This window comes from Polypterus senegalus, unplaced genomic scaffold (assembly GCF_016835505.1).
Source record: "Polypterus senegalus isolate Bchr_013 unplaced genomic scaffold, ASM1683550v1 scaffold_4187, whole genome shotgun sequence".
Lineage (NCBI taxonomy): Eukaryota > Metazoa > Chordata > Cladistia > Polypteriformes > Polypteridae > Polypterus > Polypterus senegalus.
The window spans coordinates 65,771-89,939 of NW_024385178.1; the positions used below are offsets into that span (position 1 = coordinate 65,771).

Here is a 24,169-nt window from a genome sequence, read left to right on the forward strand (position 1 = left end):
TTGCTTGTTTACTTTTCTCTCTCTCTCTTACATTCTCTGCTTCTGACGGCACTCCTATGAAGAGGAAGATATGTTTGCATTCTTTTAATTGTGAGAAAGAGCTGTCGTCTCTGTCTTGTCATGGAGCACAGTTTAAACTTTTGACTAAAGAGTGTTATTTCATGTCTAGAGGGCTCTAATAATGTTAAAAAACGTATTTAGAAGGTCGTAAACAGGTTTTCTATGCTCTAACTGTGAAAATATTAGATTTATAAATAAAGAATACTACTTCGTGGAAATTCATGTATCTGTCTGGAGCGGATTAACCGCTATAAACAAGGGTTTACTGTATAACTGTGCGGAGAATATTTATAAACAGTGTGGGAGAGTTTCTAAGGGCTTAAAATATATAAAAATAACCATACAAACATATGGTTTCTACTTCGCGGATTTTCACCTATCGCAGGGGATTCTGGAATGCAACCACCGCGATCGAGGAGGGATTACTGTACTGTCGCCATTGCCTTTTAAGACACAAAACCAAACATCACATCTTGGACCAGAGAGTTACAGAGATGCTTCGGAGCCTGGGACTTCTCTGCCGGACTATTACATCACCAGAGTCGTCTGCTGTATCTTACCCAGAGAGGAGGCGCCGGAAGTGGTGTGAGAGAAAATGGAAGCGGGACAAGCGTGGAAGCATCCGGACTAGGTTAGACGCTAGACTGTACAGACCTGCAATACCATCTCTTGTCCTGGCCAATGTATGTTTACTAGACAATAAGATACAGTAGATCACATTCAGCTTCTGAGATCTGCTCGGCATGACGAGAGGAACTGCTGTGTTTTTTTTTTTACAGAATCTTGGCTTAATGACAACATCCCGGACTCTGCTATCCAGCTAGCTGGGCTAACATGCTATCGAGCTGACCGAGTCTTTACGGAAGGAGGAAAGACTCGCAGCGGGGGAGTGTGTGTTTACATTAGTGACGCTTGGTGCAGAAATACCATCGTTCTGCATAGACACTGATCTCCACTGTCAGAGTTTATTATCATTAAGTGCTGACCCTTCTACTTACCATTGGAATATGCATCGATTCTGCATGTTGCTGTATATATCCCTCCAACCGCTAACATCAGCACTTAATGCCATTAATGAACAACAAACAGTGCACCCAGATGGATTCAGCATCACAGCCGGAGACTTCAACCACGCAGATTTAAAAGCTTTATTGCCCAAATTACACCAACATGTGGACTTTCCTACAAGAGGAGACAACTCACTGGATTTGGTGTACACAACCTTCAAGGGAGCCTACAAGGCCTCCCCCTCCCCCACCTAGGTCTCTCTGATCACATCACCATCATGCTGAGACCTGCATACAGACCCACAGTGAGAACCATCAGACCAACGCAAAAGCAGGTACGTTTGTGGCCAGAGGGTGCCTCCAGTACTCTGAGAGACTGTTTTAGCACTACAGACTGGGACATTTTCAAACAAGCAGCCACTCACAATGACCAAACAGACATTGAGGAGTATACTAAGGTGGTTACAGCATACATTGCAAAATGTTCTGATGATGCCACCCATTACAAAAATATCACTGTTCATGCTAACCAGAAGTCATAGCTGATAGGAGATGGCCACAGGCTTCTGAGGATCCATGACGCAGCCTTTAGGGCCAGTGAGACTGCAGGACTAGTAACAGCCAGAGTCAACCTGTCACATGGCAGCAGGGAAGCAAAAAAGCAGTATAGCAAGAAAATATCTGGACACTTTAGCAACACTAGAGATGCACAGTCTATCTGGCATGGCATCCAAACCCTCACTAATTACAAACCCCCACCACAGATGTGTGAAGGTGACAGCACACTGCTTAACTGCCTAAATGACTTCTTTGGCCGGTTCAAGACACAAAGGAGCTCACCCACACAGAAAACCACCCTCCCCCCCCAGGCGAGCAGGCCATATGTCTGGCCCCAGCCAGCGTGAAGAGAACCCTCTCTAGGATCAACAAACGGAAGGCAGCCGAACCAAACAACATACCTGGTCATGCTTTGAATGATTGTGCTGAGGAGCTCAAGGATGTCCTTGCTAGCATCTTCAACATCTCCCTGGACCAAGCTGTTGTTCCCACATGTTTTAGTCACAACCATAATTCCTGTCCCTAAGAAGCCCCTCCCATCTAGCTATAATGACTATCGGCCTGTAGCACTGACTTCCACCATCATTAAATGCTTTGAGAAGCTGGTTATGCAGAGCATTAAGTTCATTCTTCCCCCCTCCCGTGACCAGTTTCAGTTTGCATACAGGTCAAACAGGTCCATAGAGAATGCCATTTCTGCTGCTCTCCATCCAGCCCTCACCCACCTATGTGCGAATGTTGCTCTTAAATTTTAGTTTTGCATTCAACACAATCATTCCCCAGCAGCTAATACAAAAACTCAGTCATTTGGGACTCAAGACCTCTCTCTGTAACTGGGTGTTGGACTTTCTTACAGGGAGGCCACAAAATGTGTGGGTCGGCAATAACACCTCTAAAACCATCATGTTGAGGACAGGAGCTCCACAAGGGTGTGTGCTCAGCCCGGTACTCTTTAGCTTGCAGACCCACGACTGTGTACCGATCTACAGTTCCAATCACATTGTCAAGTTTGCGGATGTTACAACTGTGGTCGGCCTCATTACCAACAATGATGAAGCCAACTACAGGAGTGAGGTGAGCCAGCTGGTCCAGTGGTGTAAAGACAACAATCTCTTCCTGAATGTGGGAAAGACCAAAGGGATTGTGGTCGATTTCAGGAGTGGTCATTCACAGCACCGCCCACTGACCATCGATGGTGTAGCTGTGAAAAGGGTGAGTAGTACCAGGTTCCTGGAGACGTACATCTCAGAGGACCTCTCCTGGTCAGATAACACCACATCACTGGCCAAGAAAGCTCATTCCCACCTCTACTTTCTATGCAAACTGAGGAGAGCACAAGTCCCCCAAACCCCCCTTTCCCCCCCATCATGTGCTCTTTCTACCACAGCACAATCGAGAGCATCTTCACTAACTGCATCTCTGTGTGGTATGGAAGCTGCACTGCTTCCTGTAGGAAGTCCCTGCAACGTATAGTGGATGCGGCCAGTAAGATCATTGGCGCCTCAATGCCCTCCCTCAAGGACATTTTCCACACCTGTCTCACCTGTAGAGCCATCAGCATTGCTGGAGACTCCTCCCACCCCTTTCACTCCCTTTTTAGTCTCCTCCCTTAATGGAAAAGGTACCTGGGCCTCCGGGCCCGCTCCACAAGACTGTCTAACAGCTTCATCCACCAAGCTGTCAGGATGCTGAACTCTGTCCACTATCTTCCCCCCTTGCCCCCTGGCCCTGGACCGTAACAAGAATCACTATCTACCAAGTACCCAACTTCAGCTGGTATTATATAAAGACTCAATATTACATCTTCTGCTAACTGTCTGTCTTTTTGTACATCTCATAAGCTACTCTATAATGTACCTTCTCATTTTTTTTACTGTAATTGGCTTTTGCACTAATGACTATTGCACATTGTATACAGTTCTACTTTACAAGTTCTAATGTTATTTATCTTATATGTTATACTTTTATACTTTTCTATATTTTATTGTACTATGAAGTTGAGAGAGAAAACGTATTTCAATTTTCCTGTATGTTCTGCACATATTGACAATAAAAGGCTTTCAGATGGATATCTATATATCAGTATATAAGTCAGCCTGCAGGCATATATTTGTAGCATATGTAGGTTTTTCAATTTTGTCAAAAATAAATGCAAAACACCATTGCTAGAAATTAAATGTAATTCTCTATGGCATTTGGCAGCAACATAATATCTTCTTCATCTTTTGCCTGCTTCCGTTAGGGGTGGCCATAGCAGATCATCTTCTTCCATATCTTTCTGTCCTCTTCATCTTATTCTGTTACACCCATCACCTGCATGTCCTCTCTCACCACATCCATAAACCTTTTCTTAGGCCTTCCTCTTTTCCTCTTTCCTGGCAGCTCTATCCTTAGCATCCTTCTCCCAATATTCCCAGCATCTCTCCTCTGCACATGTCCAAACCAACACAATCTCGCTTCTCTGACTTTGTCTCCAAACCGTCTGTTGAGACCTACTCTACACTTTTGTTTTTATACTCTCATTAGGTGTTCATCTTAATTGAGTCCTGACCTAATTACCTTCTTAAGTTGCTTATTAATTAACTCACCTGGGATATGGGAGGGGTAGGTTTATAAATTAAGCTGCTTTTGGGTTTTAGGTCAGAGAAAGAGTGAGAAGGAGAGAGCAAGATATGGAGAGTTGGGTTTTTGGTTGCTTATTAAAGAAATGTAATTGTAAGCTAGCCATCTAAGTAATAAATGCAGATAGTTTATATCTAGCTGTAAACTTTGTGAAGTTTGACAGCTATGTTAGTGTGGTTCTCCTGCCTTGCTTGTTTTGTGTTTAATATCTCCATATTTTGTGAGTTGTGTTTTTTTGACAATAAACGGAGCCTGTTTTTATTTAGCAGGTTTAGTATTTTTGTGTTTTGTCTCCCTTTCTCTCTCACTTGTGTGCGGCCTATTTATATATCCCTAGACTTTTTGGTAGGCTGTAACACCGTCCAACCTGACCTGACCTTCTAATGTCCTCATTTCTAATCCTATCCAGCCTCGTCACACCCAAAGCAAATCTTAACAATTTTAACTCTGCCACCTTCAGCTCTGCCTGGTCAGTGTCACCGTCTCCAACCCATCCACTGATTGTAACCCATGGCAGTAACATAATAAAATGTAATAATTAAAAGAGATTGAGTTGGTAGAAGCATTCTTCAAATTCTTCACATTCTTTAAAGTTAATTCTGAGGAGCTTGTGCCCGATCAAATATGTAATGAAACAAGTAAAGAAAAATAAAACATGTAAAAATAAAAGAGAAAATAAATTGCTAATTTACCTTGATATAAATCATTCTCCTTCACAGTGAAAACACATTTTTAATTAATTATATTTTATTTTTGGGCATATGAAAATCTTACAGCTAAAACCTAATTAAAATACATTATTTATTTATTACAACCTGCACAGTCCTAGTATACATTTTTTAAAACTTTATGTCAATTGATAAAACTAGTGGATGTTTTTAATACTTGTAATAAGTTTAGGTGACATTGCAAAGAAAACAGCACACTGTATTATCAAATACAAGAGTAGAAAAAATAACTGTGTTTTTAATGATGTCTTTTTGTCAAATGTGGTATTTTATTCATCTTCCAAAGGCATGTGTATAACTGTGGCTAACAGCAGATTGGCAGTCCATCCATGGTGATTTTTACCTTGCCCCTGAATCTTTCAGATTTCACTTTAGAGTTGGGAAGAGAAAGTTGTAGAGAGCAAAAACCTACAGTAGAAAATTTCATAGTGAAAAACATATTATGTTCCCACTACCTGGAATTTCTACACACAGTTATTATTCAAAAGTGAGCAGCAGAAAATAAATACTTTAGCGCTGCAAATGGATCAGTTTTAAAAGTATTTGTTCTCTATTAAATAGCATTTCCATATTTACTAAATTAAAATATCAAAGCATTACTTTCCCCTGTCAAGACTAAACAACTCTCTTTCTCGATGTCTCCTTCTGTCAGTGTAACAGATGGTTTCTGAGTTTACCCAAGATGGCTGGCTTACCATCTCAAGTGAAGTATTCAAGCAGATATGTTTCTGTCCAGATGGCCTTCCTGTTAACAACTTCCTTCAGTCATATTTCATGACAAGCAATAGGTACTGTAACCTTACTCTAACTTAAAGTCACAGGGATAAAAGAATACTAAACCATAATTAATACATTTAAATATATTACACTTACCCCTAAAAACTTCTCTTGGAGTTTGGAGTGTAGATTAAATTTTCCAGAGAGTTTTTATGAACTGACACTAAAGCTGACAAGCAAACAACACAGAAGTACTGAGCGTCACAATTTATATTATCCAAGTCACCTTTTTTTCCAGGTGTCTGCATAACTCCTCCCATCTTATCTTGCAGATAAGACAAACAATTTGCTAACTTTTTTTTAAACATGCAGAGCAGTGTGAACCGCTTCAGAGGCAGCATTCTAATTGGTCATCAGCAGGGAAACAAGGCAGATAGTTATCAAAAGCCTCTAGAACTGCACATGTCTAATATTGTTTCTTTATTAATGTATATGGGGAATCTTTAAAATTACAGACTTAAGTAAAATAACACTTTCTTCTATATCTTTCATTTTATGCTCAACTTATATTTCACACTCATCAATTATATTTCAGCAGTACAAAAACGTATCTCTTTGTCATTTGCATTGACGACAGTTAATAACATCACTCTATAAAGCTGGAAGCGCAACAGACTTGTTTGTAATGAACCCAAGTTGCTTTGCTTTTATTTTCTAAGTACTGCCAAGAAATCAAATAACTACCATAAGGAATGCATGAGATCCCTTTTGTTTGTAATACTGGGATGGAATTTCAACATCTAGGTGTGTTTGTCTTCTTAGAAAAAATGTGATTCTCTCCTTTAAGAGCAAATATTTTTTGAACATTTTCCTATTTTCCATTGGGGTCATAGATAGATAGATAGATAGATAGATAGATAGATAGATAGATAGATAGATAGATAGATAGATAGATAGATAGATAGATAGATAGATAGATAGATAGATAGATACTGTAGATAGCGTCGCATAGTGTGGGAGAGGAACGATCTACTCAGTCTGTCAGTGGAACAGGACGGTGACAAAAGTCTGTCACTGAGGCTACTCCTCTGCCTGGAGATGACACTGTTCAGTGGATGCAGTGGATTCTTCATGATTGACAGGAGTTTGCTTAGCGCTCGTTGCTCTGCCACAGATGTTAAACTGTCCAACTTTACTCCTACAATAGAGCCTGCCTTCTTAACAAGTGAGGAGTGAGGCGTCTTTCATCTTTATGCTGCCTCCCCAGCACACCACTGCGTAGAAGAGGGCACTCGCCACAACCATCTGGTAGAACATCTGCAGCCGACCTTTCTTACATAGAGCATCAGTATTGGCAGTCCAGTCCAATTTGTCATCCAGCTGCACTCCCAGATATTTATAGGTCTGCACCCTCTGCACAGTCACCTCTGATGATCACAGAGTCCATGAGGGGCCTAGGCCTCCTAAAATCCACCACCAGCTGAGAGATGTAAGTGGTTTGAGTCGCACCATTTAACAAAGTCTTTGATTAGCTTCCTGTACTCCTCCTCCTGCCCACTCCTGATGCAGCCCACGATAGCAGTGTCGTCAGCGAACTTTTGCACGTGGCAGGACTCCGAGTTGTATTGGAAGTCTGATGTATATAGATTGAACAGGACCGGAGAAATACAAGCCAACAACACCATTTCAATTAGACAAACATCCATCCATCCATTGTCTAACCCGCTGAATCCGAATACAGGGTCACGGGGGTCTGCTGGAGCCAATCCCAGCCAACACAGGGCACAAGGCAGGAACCAATCCTGGGCAGGGTGCCAACCCACTGCAGGACACACACAAACACACCCACACACCAAGCACACACTAGGGCCAATTTGTTAGAATCGCCAATCCACCTAACCTGCATGTCTTTGGATTGTGGGAGGAAACCGGAGCGCCCGGAGGAAACCCACGCAGACATGGGGAGAACATGCAAACTCCACGCAGGGAGGACCCGGAAGCGAACCCGGGTCTCCTAACTGCGAGGCAGCAGCGCCACCGTGCCGCCCACTTAGACAAACATACTATTTTTTAAAATAAAAAGCATAGAAATGTAAACAAAAAAAAACATAATACTGACCCAACATCATGTAATACACTCACATACACACACTCACAAAAATGTACATAGGCATTGCTTTTTCTTTTTATATTTTCTGTGACTAAGGATCTTAAAACATTCTAATGACACAGAAGATCCATGTTTTCCTTATTCAACTGGTGACCTAAAACATCTAAAGGAACTCCACACTGCAGCATGACTCAGGGAAATGTTACAAAAACAGAGCAATATGATGAAGACGTATCACTGAATGCATTAATAAAATCATCTCCAAAGTTCCATTCTGAAAACAGGAGAGATTTCGGTTAAAATAGCAACACAACCAAGTCCAATCCCTTGACGCAGAAACAAAAATGGAAAAGAGTAGTAACAACCAATTAAAACAGTTTTTAAAAATGTTAAAAAGCCATATTGACAGGTTTGGAAAGAGACTTCAAGAGTAAATTATAATAAAGTAATGAGAGTTGAGTCCTGACTCAGTTGCCAAAGCTGGTGAGCACTACTTAATATTGGCAGGTTGATCACTCCAACAATCATGGCTCTGCTACCATCACCATTGGATCTGAATTTGAACTATCTTTTATATATAATACGCTACCGTGGCTGTTCGTTTGTCTGTCCAGCACTTTAAATCACCTGTAGCTCACACACCGTTTAACGTATAGACCTGAAATTTGGTACACATATACTACGTGATGTCTACTATCCACTTTCAGGGTGATGATTTTTATTACTCTTTTTATTTGTATTTTATTTTATTGTAGAATCAACTCTCAGCAGCAGGGTGGCTGTGCAGCACATGCGTACAGGCGTCGTTCTCATTTCTACTGCCTCCACTGTCACTTTCCCTACCTCTTCATATCTTAAATCATTCTTTGAGCCAGATTGAACACTTAACTGCCAGCTTAAGTGAAAAATTAAGAAAAACTTACTGCAGCACAAACACTGACTTAATTAACGATGCTGACGAAAGAAGAGAACAAACCGTTTGAACTATTGACATCGGTACACATATTCTACGTGACGTTTACTATCCACTTCTGGGGTGATGATTGACCTCCAAGGATATTCCTCTTTTTATTTTAATTTTATTGTAGAATCAACTCTCTGCAGTGGCCAGCAGGTGTAAGGGCACCGTTCTCATTCCCTACTACCTTTGCCGTCACTTCCCCTACCTCTTCATATCTTAAATCATTCTCGAGTCTTCAATCTGCTTCAAGTGCCATCTTAAGTGAAAAATTAATGAAAACGTACTAAGTAATTGCAACACAAACACTGACTTAATCAGTTTTAATGCAAAAAGATACCGACGGAAGAAGAGGGCCACTAGGGTGGAGAAAAGAAGAGCTGCTCAGGAAGCAACAAGTGCATCAACCTCTGAGCAAATGAATGATAAACGTACAGAGAAAGAAGATGAAAACTAGGAACTCAAGTGTATTCACTGCACGTTATCGTGCAGTCCGCCATTACTGGTTACAATATAATTCAAAAACTTTCATAGGGATGTATACTTTTTAGTGGCAGTGTACAAATTGATACAAGACATTTTAAATTTAAATAAACAGAGAAAAAAATAAACTTTCTCTGCTTCCTTGTTTGTCGAGTTAACTGCAGTTCTTCTTGCTTCACTTCTGTGTTGCTCACACATTTTCAAACATTACAGATGAGTTCACCTCAAATAAACAGTTCATTAAATACAAGCTGAAAGGCTAACATGAAAGTTGTTCTAAATAACAAAAAGATAAACTCTGCTCGAAAAGCCTGAACAAGTGGAGTTTATTTCTGATTCAAAATCAAGAAATCAACCAGAAACAAAACGACTGCACCATCAGAACTTAATACTCTTGTCAGAATGTGTGGATGAAGGTGTGGTGCGAACAAGAAAGCATTACTTTTCACAGCCACAGGAAGGCATTTCAACTGAACCACTTCCAAGATGGATTACATCTATAAGAAGATGGGGAAAATATTTGAGGAACAATGATCTTCAGAAAAGTGTACTGCACAAACATTTAAACTTTATTTTGTGTTGGGTAAACTTCATGAAGGCAAACAGAAACAACCAACCCAAAGAAATGAAACTTTGTCCAAAATACAATAAGTAACTTTGCATTTTTTAAATGCTTACTTTTTTAAGCGAGAAGCCTTAGAAACAAAATACATGAACCAGGGGCAACAGTATTGGTCTAAGTCTATAATATTGTAGGACCGTGATACTGGAGAGTCATGGATAAATAAGAGTGATGTAAAGATGGAGAGTAATGGATAATATTATTAGCTATTGTAATGAAATAACGCGGACAAGACGTCAAAAAAGAGTTGGGGAATTGCCCTGTATAATATTTGGTTGTTGTTGGTCAAAATTAATGAAATAAATCAAACATTCGACAGAGAATAGTGCTGACATGATCGTTTATATATACAAAATGGCCACAGGAAATGAGTTGGCAGGAAGTTAGAGAGTACTGGAAGTGACATCATCTTCAAGGGGCGGAAGCGACATCATCACTGAGGGACCGGAAATGACATTGTCTTCGGGTGCTGGAAGTGACGTTGTCCCGGAAGAAGTGTTCGGTGTGGAGCCATTTTCAAATCTCTGAACTGTTGTCGGTAATTGGGAATATTTATTATTTTTCTTCCTTGGTTCTGTAAATGTAGAGAGAGAGATATCAGCACTCGAATTCAACCCTTCCTTAGACAACATATCGCTCACCTCCGTTGCTTGTTGACTGCCTCCTAAGTGCACGTGTGTGAAACAATGCATACTTCAGGAAAGGCAGACAAGGAAGGAAAGGAACAGATGTGGCATTATAGGGTAAAAATAATATTCAGGATCATAAGATTAAGCCAGGAGAAAGGAACATGGCAGAGTCACTTAGGGTTCAGCTATTCAGGAAGAAATCTATAGATTCACTTACTGCAGTGTGTTACAGACCACTAAATTCTATTTTGAGCAATAGCTTATTATTTACACACATATCACATGCAACATATATGCAATAAAGAAGATGTAGGGGAATTTTAACTTCCCAAACAACAATCGGTAAAGCACTTCTTAGAAATTCTAAAGTGCCAAACTGAAATTATTCTCCTAGTAAATGATTATTTTTTACCCAGTTTGTTTCAATACCAGCTTATGGTGATGCCTGTCTGGATCTCATCATTTCAAGCAATGAACACCAAATAATGAAACAGATGTTATTGATATTTTAAGCCATAGTGATAATGAGATAGTTAAGTTCAAATTCAATTTTTGAAACCACACAAATATACACCAAAAAAACCTTATAATGTAAATAAAAATGACCTTATGAAGATGGTTATTATCTACAAAATACAAATTGAGAAAGAAAACAATAGCAGCTGTAATGTTTCACACTATATGGCAGGGATTAATGATGTTTATAGATCACGAAGAAGAATTATGCCTCATATTTTATAAAATACAAAGCAGCGTTGTCTTTGCCTGCCTGCACAACTCCTCCCATCATGTGTTTGTATAATAAGATGAAGATGATAACATTTCATAATGTTTTTATAACATACAGAGCTAAGTACACAGCTACAGGTGCAGCCCTCTTATTGATCACAGGAGGTCAAGGTGCAGCAGAGAATCATCAAGGCAGTTTCATTCCTGTAATTTTGTTTGGTTTTTCATGAATTTCAGAATTCCTTAACATTCTCATTTTTTTACTTTTTCAAGAAATTGTAATAGCATTGCACAGGTTATATAACAAATTATTATGTTTGAGATAGTTACAGTCTTCTATAAAGTGTCAAATTTTACTTTCTCCTTATTATTTCATAGATGGAGGAAGTATTATTTTCATAAAACATGTTGACTGGATTTTCAGTGGGAGAAGACATTTTGATATCCGTAGAACATGTCTGAAGATTTTTTGTTTAAAAGTTAAAGTTATGTGAGGTATTTTTATGTCAATGAAAAGGGTGAGCAAACAAGAAGTGTCTGAAAGCACGCCTATGACCAAAAAGCCATGTAAATAGGGCCTTTGCTATTTGTTATGATTCACATCTTTATCTCTAGATCCCGAAACTCCTCCAAGCAAACTAGATTATATTTACTTTTATGGACTTAATACTTATTATACGCTGGATGAATGCAACATTGTCATATTGGTTTGTGTGGGGTTTTTTTTGGAAATCTAGCACTGTTTGCTCCGCTTGTAGATAAGGCTGTGAGGATTCAATATGCTGTGCTGCTGGGAATAAAACATCAAGTTCAAGCTAAAGAAATATTGAAAGGGATAGAAAAACAAACATTAATGACAGCGTAGAGAAACAGAAGTATCACACTTTAGTAGGTGCCACCGCCTATCATGCTTTATCATTTACACTGAGCAACAATCAGTACATAATACACTTTGATCTCATACAGTTTGAAAACATTTCTTGGTTCCTTTTTCCTTTCTTGTTCATTTTCACTACCGTTCTTGCACAAACCTCCAAAAGCAACATGACACTAACTACATTTGAAGACTTTTGGGCAACTGCTTATTTTCGTACAAACTTTTACTGTTTTCAAAGCAGATGCTATTACACAGTATGTTCACATATTATGAACATGGGAAAAGTAATAGTTTATAGTAGTAAAATCTATTATCTTATATATAAACATCTAAGTGTGGAAGTGTGTGTGTCTGTGTGTCTGTCTGGCCTGGAAGGGTGAGGCAAAAGCATGCAGCTGAAAGAGCTGGCAAGGTGGCCCCAAGTTAACGAGTCGGAAGAACAAAGAAGTGTGAGGCTACAGCACGAAGCTTGAAGCTGTTGCCAAAGTGAAACTGCCGATGAAAGACAAACTCGCTTAGCCTCTAATAGACAAGCGAGGCGAGAACATCGGCAAAACGAAACTGCAGAGGAAAGAGAACCACGCTTAGCCGCTAATAGACAAGCGAGGTGAGCACATCAGCAAAACGAAACTGCAGAGGAAAGAGAACCACGCTTAGCCGCTAATAGACAAGCGAGGCGAGCACATCGGCAAAACGAAACTGCAGAGGAAAGAGAACCACGCCTAGCCGCTAATAGACAAGCGAGGCGAGCACATCGGCAAAACGAAACTGCAGAGGAAAAAGAACCGCGCTTAGCAGCTGATAGACAAGGGGGGTGAGTACGTCGGCAAAATGAAACCATCGACTCTGCATTTCAATTTTTTTCTGACAATTTCAATAGTTTCTAGGAGCCCAGGCTTTTTACAGCATGGGCTTACGCAGCATACTCTATAGAGTTATCATTTAAAACTGAGAAGCCAGCAATAATTATTATGATAAATATCCTCTACTTAAAAATAACTTGTTTCCTAATAAAAAGCAATCATTCTTGCTATTGAATTAATAATCAAAGCTTTACTTTCAGCTCTGCTAAGAAGTAAATCTATTAGAACTTACCACAGTGTAGAACTCTTGAAGTTTAGGTTTATGTTTTCAGGAGAGTTGTATTACCTGGAACTAAAACTAACATGAAAATGCAACTTGAATGATATGTTATAAAATACAAAGCCACTTTTGTCCGAGTCCACCTTCACCTCTGCTTCCTCTCATTGTGTATTTAATACAGGGCAAGTAAAAACACCTTGTAATGTTTTCAAAATACACAAAGCAGGGTAAACAGCTAATGGTGCAGTGGGACAATAACCATCTTCTCTGTCATTAATATGCTTTTATATTGTAATTTGTAGAAAATTACAAAACATAAACAAAATGTATATATATTTTCCCTGTGAGTGTGTTTGTTTTTTTCTGTGTATATACTGTATTACTTTCTGATGTGTTGGCATCATATTTTGGCTTAATTTGCATTTTATAGTGTGTGCATAATTTATATATATATATAAACAGACAATAGATCATAAAGGTTTGGAGTTTTCCGGAAAGTATACTGTACAGTTGGCAATCAAGTTTTTTTCAGGTCAGTGTTCAAGCATAAGCATACAACAGACAATAAGCATATGAAGAGGGGGAACATTTATGGAGTAGGACCGGAAATTGAAGAGTAGATTGCTGGGAAGGAACCGAGGTATTGTATGGGAGCCATGACGTCATCTATGGGGGACCAGGGAGAATGTGGAAGTGGTGGCGCGTGGCTTAGGGAAATCCGTGTGGACTATGGCGGTGCTGTTTCTGTTTTTCTGGGAAAACAAAAGAAAGAGAGGTTAGTACCCCGCCTTTGTCCCCTGGCGTGATATGTTACGCTGCTTATTGGGTCTTTACGCGGCTCCCTATGCGCGCATGTGTGACAATAAATATATATATATATTGTGGATGCAGCCCGGACAGACAGGCGGACATGTTGCAAATCACCACCACATGTTTATTTACACAAATATGTACAAGTTCAAAGTGCCACACAAACCCCAAAGTCCTGGCCAACACACAATGTCTTCGCCTTTGAGCCACCGCCTCTCTCTCTCGTCCTGCCTCCAGCCTCTAATGGAGGGAGACGGCCCCTTTTATACTATCCCGGATGAGCTCCAGGTGTGTCCCGGCATTCCTCCCTGGAAACGCCCCAATGTGGCGGAAATGCCGGCTGTTCTCCCAGAAGCTCCCTGGCATCCCTGACAATATATATAATATATATATATACTGCATTTGTCTAATGGCTTATAAGTTTAAGTATTCTATATATAAATATATTATTTCTGATTAATTAAGTAAGTATTAAGTATTTCTTATTATTTACTGTTATGTGACCTGTAGGGAAAAAATAACCTATTCAATAAAAAAATCCCTTACTAAAGAAATATCATGTGATTTCAAAGAAGATGAACACTCTCCAATAACCTCTGTATCCTATTTCACTTTACAAACAAAAGGGGCATACTGTAGATCTCAGGTTTGATTTTGGAAAATTAAAATAAAGAATTATTGAAATGCATAACAATAAACTGGAAACAGTAGAACTGAAAATTGTAAATACAAAAATGTGACAAATATCAATATTGCACTCCTGAAATGCTCAAAACAACTTGTAGGGATATCAGAGTAGGCTTTTTCATTTCCATACAAGAAATATGGAAAAATTAAAAGTGATATTTTATGGAAGCCTTCAATTATCCCTTTCATAGACCTGGTCTGGACAGGTCATGTTGGGGGGCATCCACTGGTACAGCACATTGCTGCATCCATCACACGGCGAAACAGCTTGGGACCCTGGTTGGCAACCCCCCAGGCAGACATGCAGTCCAGTCCCACCCTCCATCTGCTGCAGCCAGGTGTTATGTGGGCATCCCCTTGGTCTAGTCCAACCGCCCGATTCCTCAACAATAACAATCTTTCAAGCCAGATTATCCTCGGGGAATCGCACCACATGGCCGTAGTGCCGTAACTGAAGCTCCCTCACAATGCAGGTAATGTGCCTTAATCAGGACTCCATGAGTAACACAAAGTCAAACCAGTGTCTCTGAAGAGATACAGTACTGGAGGAGTCCAGTCTTTGTCTCTGGTAGCTGGATAGTGTTCATGTTTCGCAAGCATATAGCATAACTGGAATCACCAGGGGCCTCATGTATAAACGGTGCGTACGCACAGAAATGTTGCGTAAGAACTTTTCCACGTTCAAATCGCGATGTATAAAACCTACACTTGGCGTAAAGCCATGCACTTTTCCACGGTACCTCATGCCTTGTCGACGCAAGTTCTCCGCCGGTTTTGCAAACTGGCGGCACCCAGCGTCAAAGCAATGGTACTGTTCTTGTGTGATTATTCATTATTTTCATGACGCGGCTTTATAAATACACAGAAACTAACCGCATATTGTTTATTAGTGTAATGCATCTGATTGTAATTAACTCGTAACAATATAATGGTCCAGGGAACAGCCATAGTATTCCAAATACCATAACTGCTTTAGCGTTGTTACTCTCACTTCTTCTTCTTCTTCTTCTTCTTTCAGCTCCTCCCGCTAGGAGTTGCCACAGCGGATCATCTTTTTCCATATTACTCTCACTGCACGACTCGGAGTATTTATATCACTGTATCTGAGTGTGAATCACAGCAGCAGCTGATCGGAAAGAGAATTATCGGTATACAGCTTTAAGGACACGCTGTCTCAGCCACTGCAAAATGTTTTAAAGCCTTTCCTGTACAGACCTCGCGGTTCAGAAACAGTTTAATCCCAAGAACTTTAAATGCACTCAATCAATTGCTCCTTGTAGAACGGTTTGTACTTATAAGTACAATCACCCCACTGTAAACTTGCACTACAGTTATAATATCTCACAACCTGGGCCACTTTATAAAGCGCAGATTTACATATGATGACATATCATTTTTAAGGTGAAATGCAGCAAAATATGTTTGTTAAATTATACACATAAAACTTTAACTTCATTTAAATAATCTATATTCTTCACTGGGAGTGTCGTGAAGGATAGAATAATTAAACATGTACTACGAAGATATTTCAATGTTCTTTAAACGTTTTGAAGAATCGGCGCTAAGCTTACAGATGGCTTAACGCCTATTACAGAGCTGATTGTATGGCGATCGGTTACTTGGGGAAAGAAAAGCAAGGACTCTTGGGCGCTACGCCAATATATATTGAATATAAAACAGAAAGAGAAAATAACAACACAGCTAAAAACGCAGCGACAAATTTCGACAAAAGATAATGCTTGTCATGAGCACGAGGCTCATGAAACACATGTTTAATAATGTGCTTTAGCTCCTATCATCATGAAAATGACATCACGATACATCTCAGTATTTTAGTTATTCAGAGAGCTGTAATATCACAAATGTAATGGACTCTGTGTCCAGTTGGAGGAAGAGAGCCAGTTTAAGAAGCAAGTAGTGATTCACACACATAGATCACATACGAGTAGAAGATCAAATACAAAACAAAGCATTTAACGTGCTACTTTAATTACGATGTAATTTTGAGAAACTGGTTAATTAAACGATTTTAAGATGAAGTTTATAATGTTCTACTAAATGACAAAATAAACTACGTGATTAAAGTGGAAATGTCGAGATTGAAGTTGACATTTCGTGCTTTTTCCCCACCATGTGCCTTTTTTCTCTGTACCCTAATAAACTTTCATATGACACTCAGACAGTGGGCTTACAACTCTTCTTTCCACGGCAACTTTGATATGTGACTTCTTTTTATTTCCGCACTGTGCGATTTTGTGAATGTGAGCTTTCAAAGTTTCTCCAACACGCTATGTCACTCGATCAACTTCATTTTGTTGATTATACCACGGTTTATTTGAACAAATAGTATGTTTTTCCTTTACCTCCACTTGGTATTTGCTGAAATTCTTATATTTTCCCCGTGCTTTTCCCATTGTCTTTTCACAGAAGGCTGCGCTTAAGGGCGATTTATATTGATTTGCATATTCAAATAGGCGTAATTCTGGGAGGATTTGGGGCGTTACATAATGCTGCACGAACGGCGTTAGTTTTCACGCTGATCGGGATTTATGTAACGGAAGGACGTGGAAGTTGGAGAACGCACAGATTCCTGCACCTGGATTTTTCTGTGCGTAAGTACATTTCGGCTTTGGTGCTTACGCCATGTTATAGTGCGAGTTCTACGCACGGCGTTATACATGAGGCCCCAGGACTCTAAAGACTTGGACCTTCGTCCTTTTGCAAAGATATTAGGAATGCCACATACTCCTTTCCAGAAAACCTCACGACCCCCATGCTCTCCCAATACATCTATTGACTTCATAGGAAGAGTTACCACAGACATGAATGTCATTGCCAAGGTAAGCAAACCTCTCAACGAGGTTGACACTCTCTCCGCAGACAGACACACTGCTGATGGCCGTGCCCAAGAGGTCATTAAAGGCCTGGATGTTGTTTTTTATCCAAGCTCAGACACTCAGACTCCTCGCTCAGCCTCTCGAGAGCCCCGATCAGAACCTCCATTGAAGATCACAGCATCGTCTGCAAAGTCAAGATCAGTGAATCTCTCTTCAACAACAGATGCCCCACAGCTGCTGGACCCACGACCCTTCCCAACACCCAACCCATGCAAGCACTGAAGAGAGTAGGAGCAATGAACACACCCCTGACAAACCCCTGAATCACCTGGGAAAAATGCAGATTCTGTCTCCACTCTACACAGCACTCCCAGTACCAGTGTACAGGCTGGCCACGACATCCAGAAACTTCCTGCAAATTTCAGGATGTCCCAAATCTACATTTAAGTGGAAAAGATTATCTGATGTACAGTACAGGCCAAAAGTTTGGACACACCTTCTCATTCAATGTGTTTTCTTTATTTTCATGACCATTTACATTGGTAGATTCAAACTGAAGGCATCAAAACTATGACTAAACACATGTGGAGTTATGTACTTAACAAAAAAAAGGTGAAATAATTGAAAACATGTTTTATATTCTAGTTTCTTCAGAATAGCCACCCTTTGCTCTGATTACTGCTTTGCACACTCTTGGCATTCTCTCAATGAGCTTCAACAGGTAGTCACCTGAAATGGTTTTATTTGAATATATAAAACATGTTTTCAGTTATTTCACCTTTTTTTGTTAAGTACATAACTCCACATGTGTTCATTCATAGTTTTGATGCCTTCAGCGAGAATCTACCAATGTAAATGGTCATGAAAATAAAGAAAACACATTGAATGAGGAGGTGTGTCCAAACGTTTGGCCTGTACTGTATGTTTTCAGTATACAGTGTGGTGGACTTAGTTTTATAAACCTAAACCTGTGTTTATTCAGTTTTTCTCAGATATAGCTGAGCTTGTGTCAACTTCCAATTTTACTCAATCACCATTTACTCTGACTTAGATGAAACAGGATTTACCAAAAAAAAAGGAGCTTGTTTCTTAGACCTAAAGCAAACAGTTTGGTTCCTGCAAAGTTCCCTTTGGTCACCATATGAATCACAAACAGAAATATTTGCATCCAGTTCCGGTGTCTGGCCACTCTGTTCCTTTGGATGATGCTGGGGAACAATGAAAACCCACTGAAGTGTGGGGTTGTCTGGTCCACTTTGCTGGCTTGTTGCTTTGACTTTCCTGGCACACACAACCACCCTGGGCAACATGTTCCTTCGTTTTACAATCAAAACACTTCATATGTTTAAACTTGAAACCATCTGCTTTGTGTCCTTTTTCCACCACGATGGTGGTACAGTCTCCCTATTCCGACAGCATTTTTAAATCCCCCTTTGCATTTTACTGTTGGTATGTTGTCAGCAATGTTAGCTCTGAAAGCCTTCTGTGAAAACTGTGTGCACTGTTCTTTGTAACCCATCCAAAAAGGGCTGGATTTATAAATGGCAGTTAGCTTTCCCAAAATCTCTGTGTAGTTGTTTTATATGATAGATAGATAGACAGATAGATAGATAGATAGATAGATAGATAGATAGATAGATAGATAGATAGATAGATAGATAGATAGATAGATAGATAGATAGATAGATAGATAGATAGATAGATAGATAGATAGATAGATAGATAGATAGATACTTTATTAATCCCAAGGGGAAATTCACATACTCCAGCAGTAGCATACTGATACAAAAAACAATATTAAATTAAAGAGTAATACAAATGCAGGTATAACAGACAATAACTTTGTATAATGTTAACGTTTACCCCCCCCCCCCCAGGTGAAATTAAAGAGTCGCATAGTGTGGGGTCTCCTCAGTCTGTCAGTGGAGCAGGACAGTGACAGTAAGTCTGTCTTCTTTGTCTGGAGATGATCCTGTTCAGTGGATGCAGTGGGTTCTCCATGACTGACAGGAGCCTGCTCAGCGCCCGTCACTTACTCTACTTCTTCAATTTGAACACCAGGTCCTTATCGCCAAAAACTGTTGTATCTGACTATTCCTTGTACTTCAAGGCAGACAGTTCTTAATGCCTAAATTATAAAGAAAGGCTGACAAAGCAGGAGGTAAATAAGAACGCTTTCATTTTTCTTTCCACCATGCCTCACAACAACCTGCAAAAGCTCATGATACTCCTTTTTTATATTAAAGATCCCAATAATGAGAACATATTATAAATTTTGAGTGACCCAATGATATATACTCAAAAATCCTGAATGTACAACACAACAGTATTGTTATTAAATTTGATTGTCATGTCCTTTCACATAGAATAAATATTTTATATTTATTTTTATAATATGGAGAAAAAAGACACCAGTCTTTCCTATTAAATGTATATTAATAAAGCTGATTTGTCATTTCTGTGTATGTACATGTGTGTTTGTTTCAGAAGCACATAAAATCAGGTAGGCATATTCTCGTGAATATTACAGGATTACACAAACATAGTCCAACTTGAAATACAGACTATATGACACTTTGAGGAGAAATCTTTGATTAAAGAAACAGGTAAATATAATGCCTGAGAATCAAAACAGGATCAACTACCATATATACTCGCGTATCAGTTGGGTCTTGAAACCTAAAAAATCAATCATAAAATCAGACTTATATGCCCATTCAAAAATACGACACATTTTTTTAACATCTGCTTGCTTCCTCCAATCTCACACGTTTCTCAGACACATCTCAGTTTTTTTGCAGCAGCGCAGTTACCAATTTCTTTCACCACTTCAATGACTTTTAATTTAAAACCACGTTTATATTTTCTTCTGATCGAATGCTCCATCGTAGATAAGGGATTCTCGTACGATAAAGGTGTATGCGGGTGTGAAATACAAAAAACACAAAACAGTGCAAATGTCACTTCGGAATAGTTTGGGTATTACTGTGTGGTCACGTAGGCACAATACATAGAAAAAAAAAAGGCTGCGTGCTCCGTGGTTACTCTCTCAGGTGGGCGTTAGCATATCGTAATCTCATGGAACAACAGCGTGAGTTTTCCACATTCGATTTATACGACTGACATTATAAAATACCGGAAATTATACAGTAAATTCAAGCCCCGACTTATTTGCGGGAGAACTTAAACGCGAGTATATACGGTAATTGCAAGGTAAGTATGCACAGCACCATCAAAATCTTCCCAGTGCTGCTTCTCAATTAGATTTGAAGTCATGCCTAATGCCTTCATGTAGTAATATCCCAATGGCTGAGTCAAATCTTATCATGAATTCAAATCACCAATAATATTTATTATAAACTTTATTTATTTTTCTCTCCTTAAATTTTTCAAATAATACACAGGCAGTGCCAGATAAAACAGCTAGTTAAAAATAAAAAATAACGTGTGATTCTTAGGCAAACTCAGAACCCAATTTTTTAACAAATTAACATGTTCTTTTTAATATATTCATAGACTCTTTGCCTGAAATACTCTATTTACTCTATTTTGTTGAGCTCGACTTTAGTAAAAGCAGTTAAAAAAAAAATCCCAATTAATGTCACTTTATTTTTCTTAAGGAGTTTTCTTAAATCTATTTTATTTTATCTTCCATGATCTGTTTCTCCTGCTGAAGCTTGCTAATTTCCTCTTCGACTTTCTGTTTTTCTTTCTGGAGTTTTGTAGTTTCATCTTGTTTCTTTTGATACTCTGCCTTAAGTCGGCCTATAATTTCTTCTCTCTTTTTGTTTTCCTTCTCCTGTTTCTGCTTTAATTCATTTTCTTTCTGTTTCTTTTCATTTTCAAGCCTTTCTCTTAACTCTGCTTGTTGTTTTATGAACACTGCTTCCTTTTCTTGTACCCTTTTATTCCTTGTGTCATTTTGTTTCCTTCTCTCCGTTTCATTTTTCTTTTTTAACTCTTCCTCAAATAGCTTTCGTTCTTGTTCATGTGCTTTAATAAATACTTTGTACCTGTCATTTTCAGCTTTCTTTCTCTCTTCTTTGCCTTTCTTCTTTTCTTCATCATACTTTTTTCTTATTTCCATAGCATTCTTGTTTAGCAATTGAGAAAGATTTGCTAACCATTCTTCTTCCTTTTTTTTCTTTTGCTCTTCAAATGTTTTCTCAAAGTCTTTGTCTCCAAGTTCTCCTTTTAGTTTATTTTTTAGCTCCTCTAGTGCTTTCTTATTATCTATAAGATGCTTTGCTCTTTCGATTTCTTCTCGTTTCTTCACTTCTTCTGCACATTTACTTGCTAGCTCTTTTTCTATTTTTTCTTCTTCTTTCTTGTTGTTTTCTTCAAATTTCATTCTAAGATCTGTATCCTTTCTTTTGCACTCTTCATCGTATTTTTGTTTCAGGTCTTTCTCTAGCTTTTCTTCTTCTGTTTTACTAATTATCTCTTCTTTTCGTTTTTCTTCTTCATATTTTTTTCTCTGTTCCTCTTCTTTTTGCCGTTGTTCCTCCTCATATTTTTTTTTCAACTCTGCATCCTTTTTTTTTGCTTCATCATGTTGCACTTTCAACTCTTCTTCTGTTTTCTTCAGTTCCTCTTTTGCTTTTCTTTCTGCAATTCTGTTTTTCTTCAGTAACTCATCTTTCTCTTGGTGTTCTTCACTTTTCTTTTTAATTTCCTCCTCTTTCTTCTTGATTCCTTCAAATAATTTTTTGAATTCTATTTGCTTTATTTTGAAATCATCCTCATATTTTTTCCTTATTGCCTCTTCCTTCCTTTTATGTTCCTCTTCACATTTTCTCTTTATCTCCTGGTCTTTTTCACTGATCGCTTTTTGTGCGTGTTGGTACATTTCCAATGTGTAGCAAGTATTTCCATTTTGTTTCACCATTTGTTCAATTTTATCCAGAAGTTCTATGACTTGCATACGGTTTCTGGGATTTTTATTATTGAAGGCATGGTAACGGCCTTCACACAACTCGATTAAAGATCTGAGATCTTTATTTGCACCATTGACATATTGCTGAATTGTCAGGCCCTGCAGATTATCGGCATAAGTAAAAAGGATTATCATGTATTTGGTAACTGTATCTCCATATAGTTCCTTTATTTCTTCAACTGCTTTCTTTTCCTCTATTGTAAAGCAACCAACCTGAATAACCAGCAGAAAAGCATGGATCCCTGGAGAAGAAATCTTAATACACTGTTCAAGATGCTCTTTCACTTTTTCAGGTGGAAGCCGTGTGTCCAAGAGACCTGGAGTGTCAATCACGGTGACATTCGTTCCATCAAATTGTGTCTTCTCTTTCTTACTCTCATTGGTGGAAGTTGAGTTATAAATGAAGGACTTGAACTCTTCTCGTCCCAATAGGGTATTACCCGATGCACTTCTTCCTGATCCACACTTCCCAATTAATGCTACTCTAAGATGCTCTTCGGTTTCCGAATAAGGCTCCACTTCTTTGTTATGGACTATTGCATCATTAATCTTTGTCCTGTTTAAAACATAAGGCCAAGTAAACATTAGAAATTCTGTCATTAACCATTATTTTTTGTTAACCTCAAGACAATATGTATTACACATCTTATTTCTTTATTTGCAAAGGAACCTTGAGTTTGATAAAGTAATAGTTCCAAAAGCAAGTAATTTGTATTGCTTCTTTGTCATGGAAATATGAGATTAGGGTGACTTGATTGCTAATTGGATGAAACAGAAAAAACAAACTACAAGCTGCTAAGGTGCTCTTTGTGTTTGCTTGAAAACTTATTACTGCATGTGGTCTGTGCAATAATGTGCATGTGCAGATTTTACCATGTTATATTGAACTGTGTATGTCTCAAAATGGAATGGTGAAATTAGACATGGAAATTACATATATAAGCAATGAACCACCGTTAACCATTTTGGTTTTGAGATTTAAGCTTGTTTTATCCCCTTCGGCTTGAAATTTTGGTTTGTAAGAAATAAGTCCAGTTTTGACCTAAAGCAGAATAAAAAAAATAAAATCTTGTCTAGCATTTAGGATATGTTGTATTTCTACCTCTCAGATAACATTAATGTTGGATCACAAAACAGTTCAACTTATGAGTCAGTCTTTTAGGTAATTAAATCCACATCTTCTTTAGTCCTCATAGCCAAGAATTTCCTACCCTTGGTAGCCATAGTCATTTGTTCTTGCTTTTTCTGTACAGATGGCTGAGTCAAAAATCGATGGCTGTCTAGCTTTAGTTTATCAGTGTTGCTGGGCTTCACATTCAGGTTTCAGCTGCTGTTTTTGTTCTTTCCAAACTGTCTGCTTTACCAAGTAAATGTTTATTTGCTCTGTGCACAGCACCTTACATGTCACAGGTTAGTTCATTCATATGTAGATAACCTTTTGTTTTCCATGCTTGCATTTTACACTTTTACAGTTAATAAGCGTATTTAATTTACGTGTTACAACTTAAAGGAGAGAGAGATGCATGCAGTGGTTTCTGCGTGAGTCGAGCTGGACTTGCCACAGAAAGTTGTTGTCCTGCAAATGTGCAAATAAACAGTGACAGTGATTTTCTACCCCATGCACACAGTCTGATGGCTTTTTATTAACTTGTATTGAGGATTGTTTTCCATCAATTACAGTCAGTAGCATTTATTGGAGATGAAAAAGAGGAAAAT

At 38.8% G+C, this 24,169-nt stretch overlaps 1 protein-coding gene across 1 annotated transcript in view; it reads right to left on the minus strand.

The window, feature by feature from the left end:
• Window positions 1-3,127: 3,127 nt before the first annotated feature.
• The window catches only part of LOC120522248 (GTPase IMAP family member 8-like), a gene marked incomplete at its 5' end in the record, with an annotated part of 30,529 nt that continues 9,487 nt past the window's right edge, over window positions 3,128-24,169 (minus strand). The window contains 2 exons of the mRNA XM_039743310.1: window positions 3,128-3,353; window positions 21,897-23,009. Coding sequence (XP_039599244.1) covers window positions 3,128-3,353; window positions 21,897-23,009 — 1,339 coding nt within the window. The remainder of the gene's footprint in view (window positions 3,354-21,896; window positions 23,010-24,169) is intronic.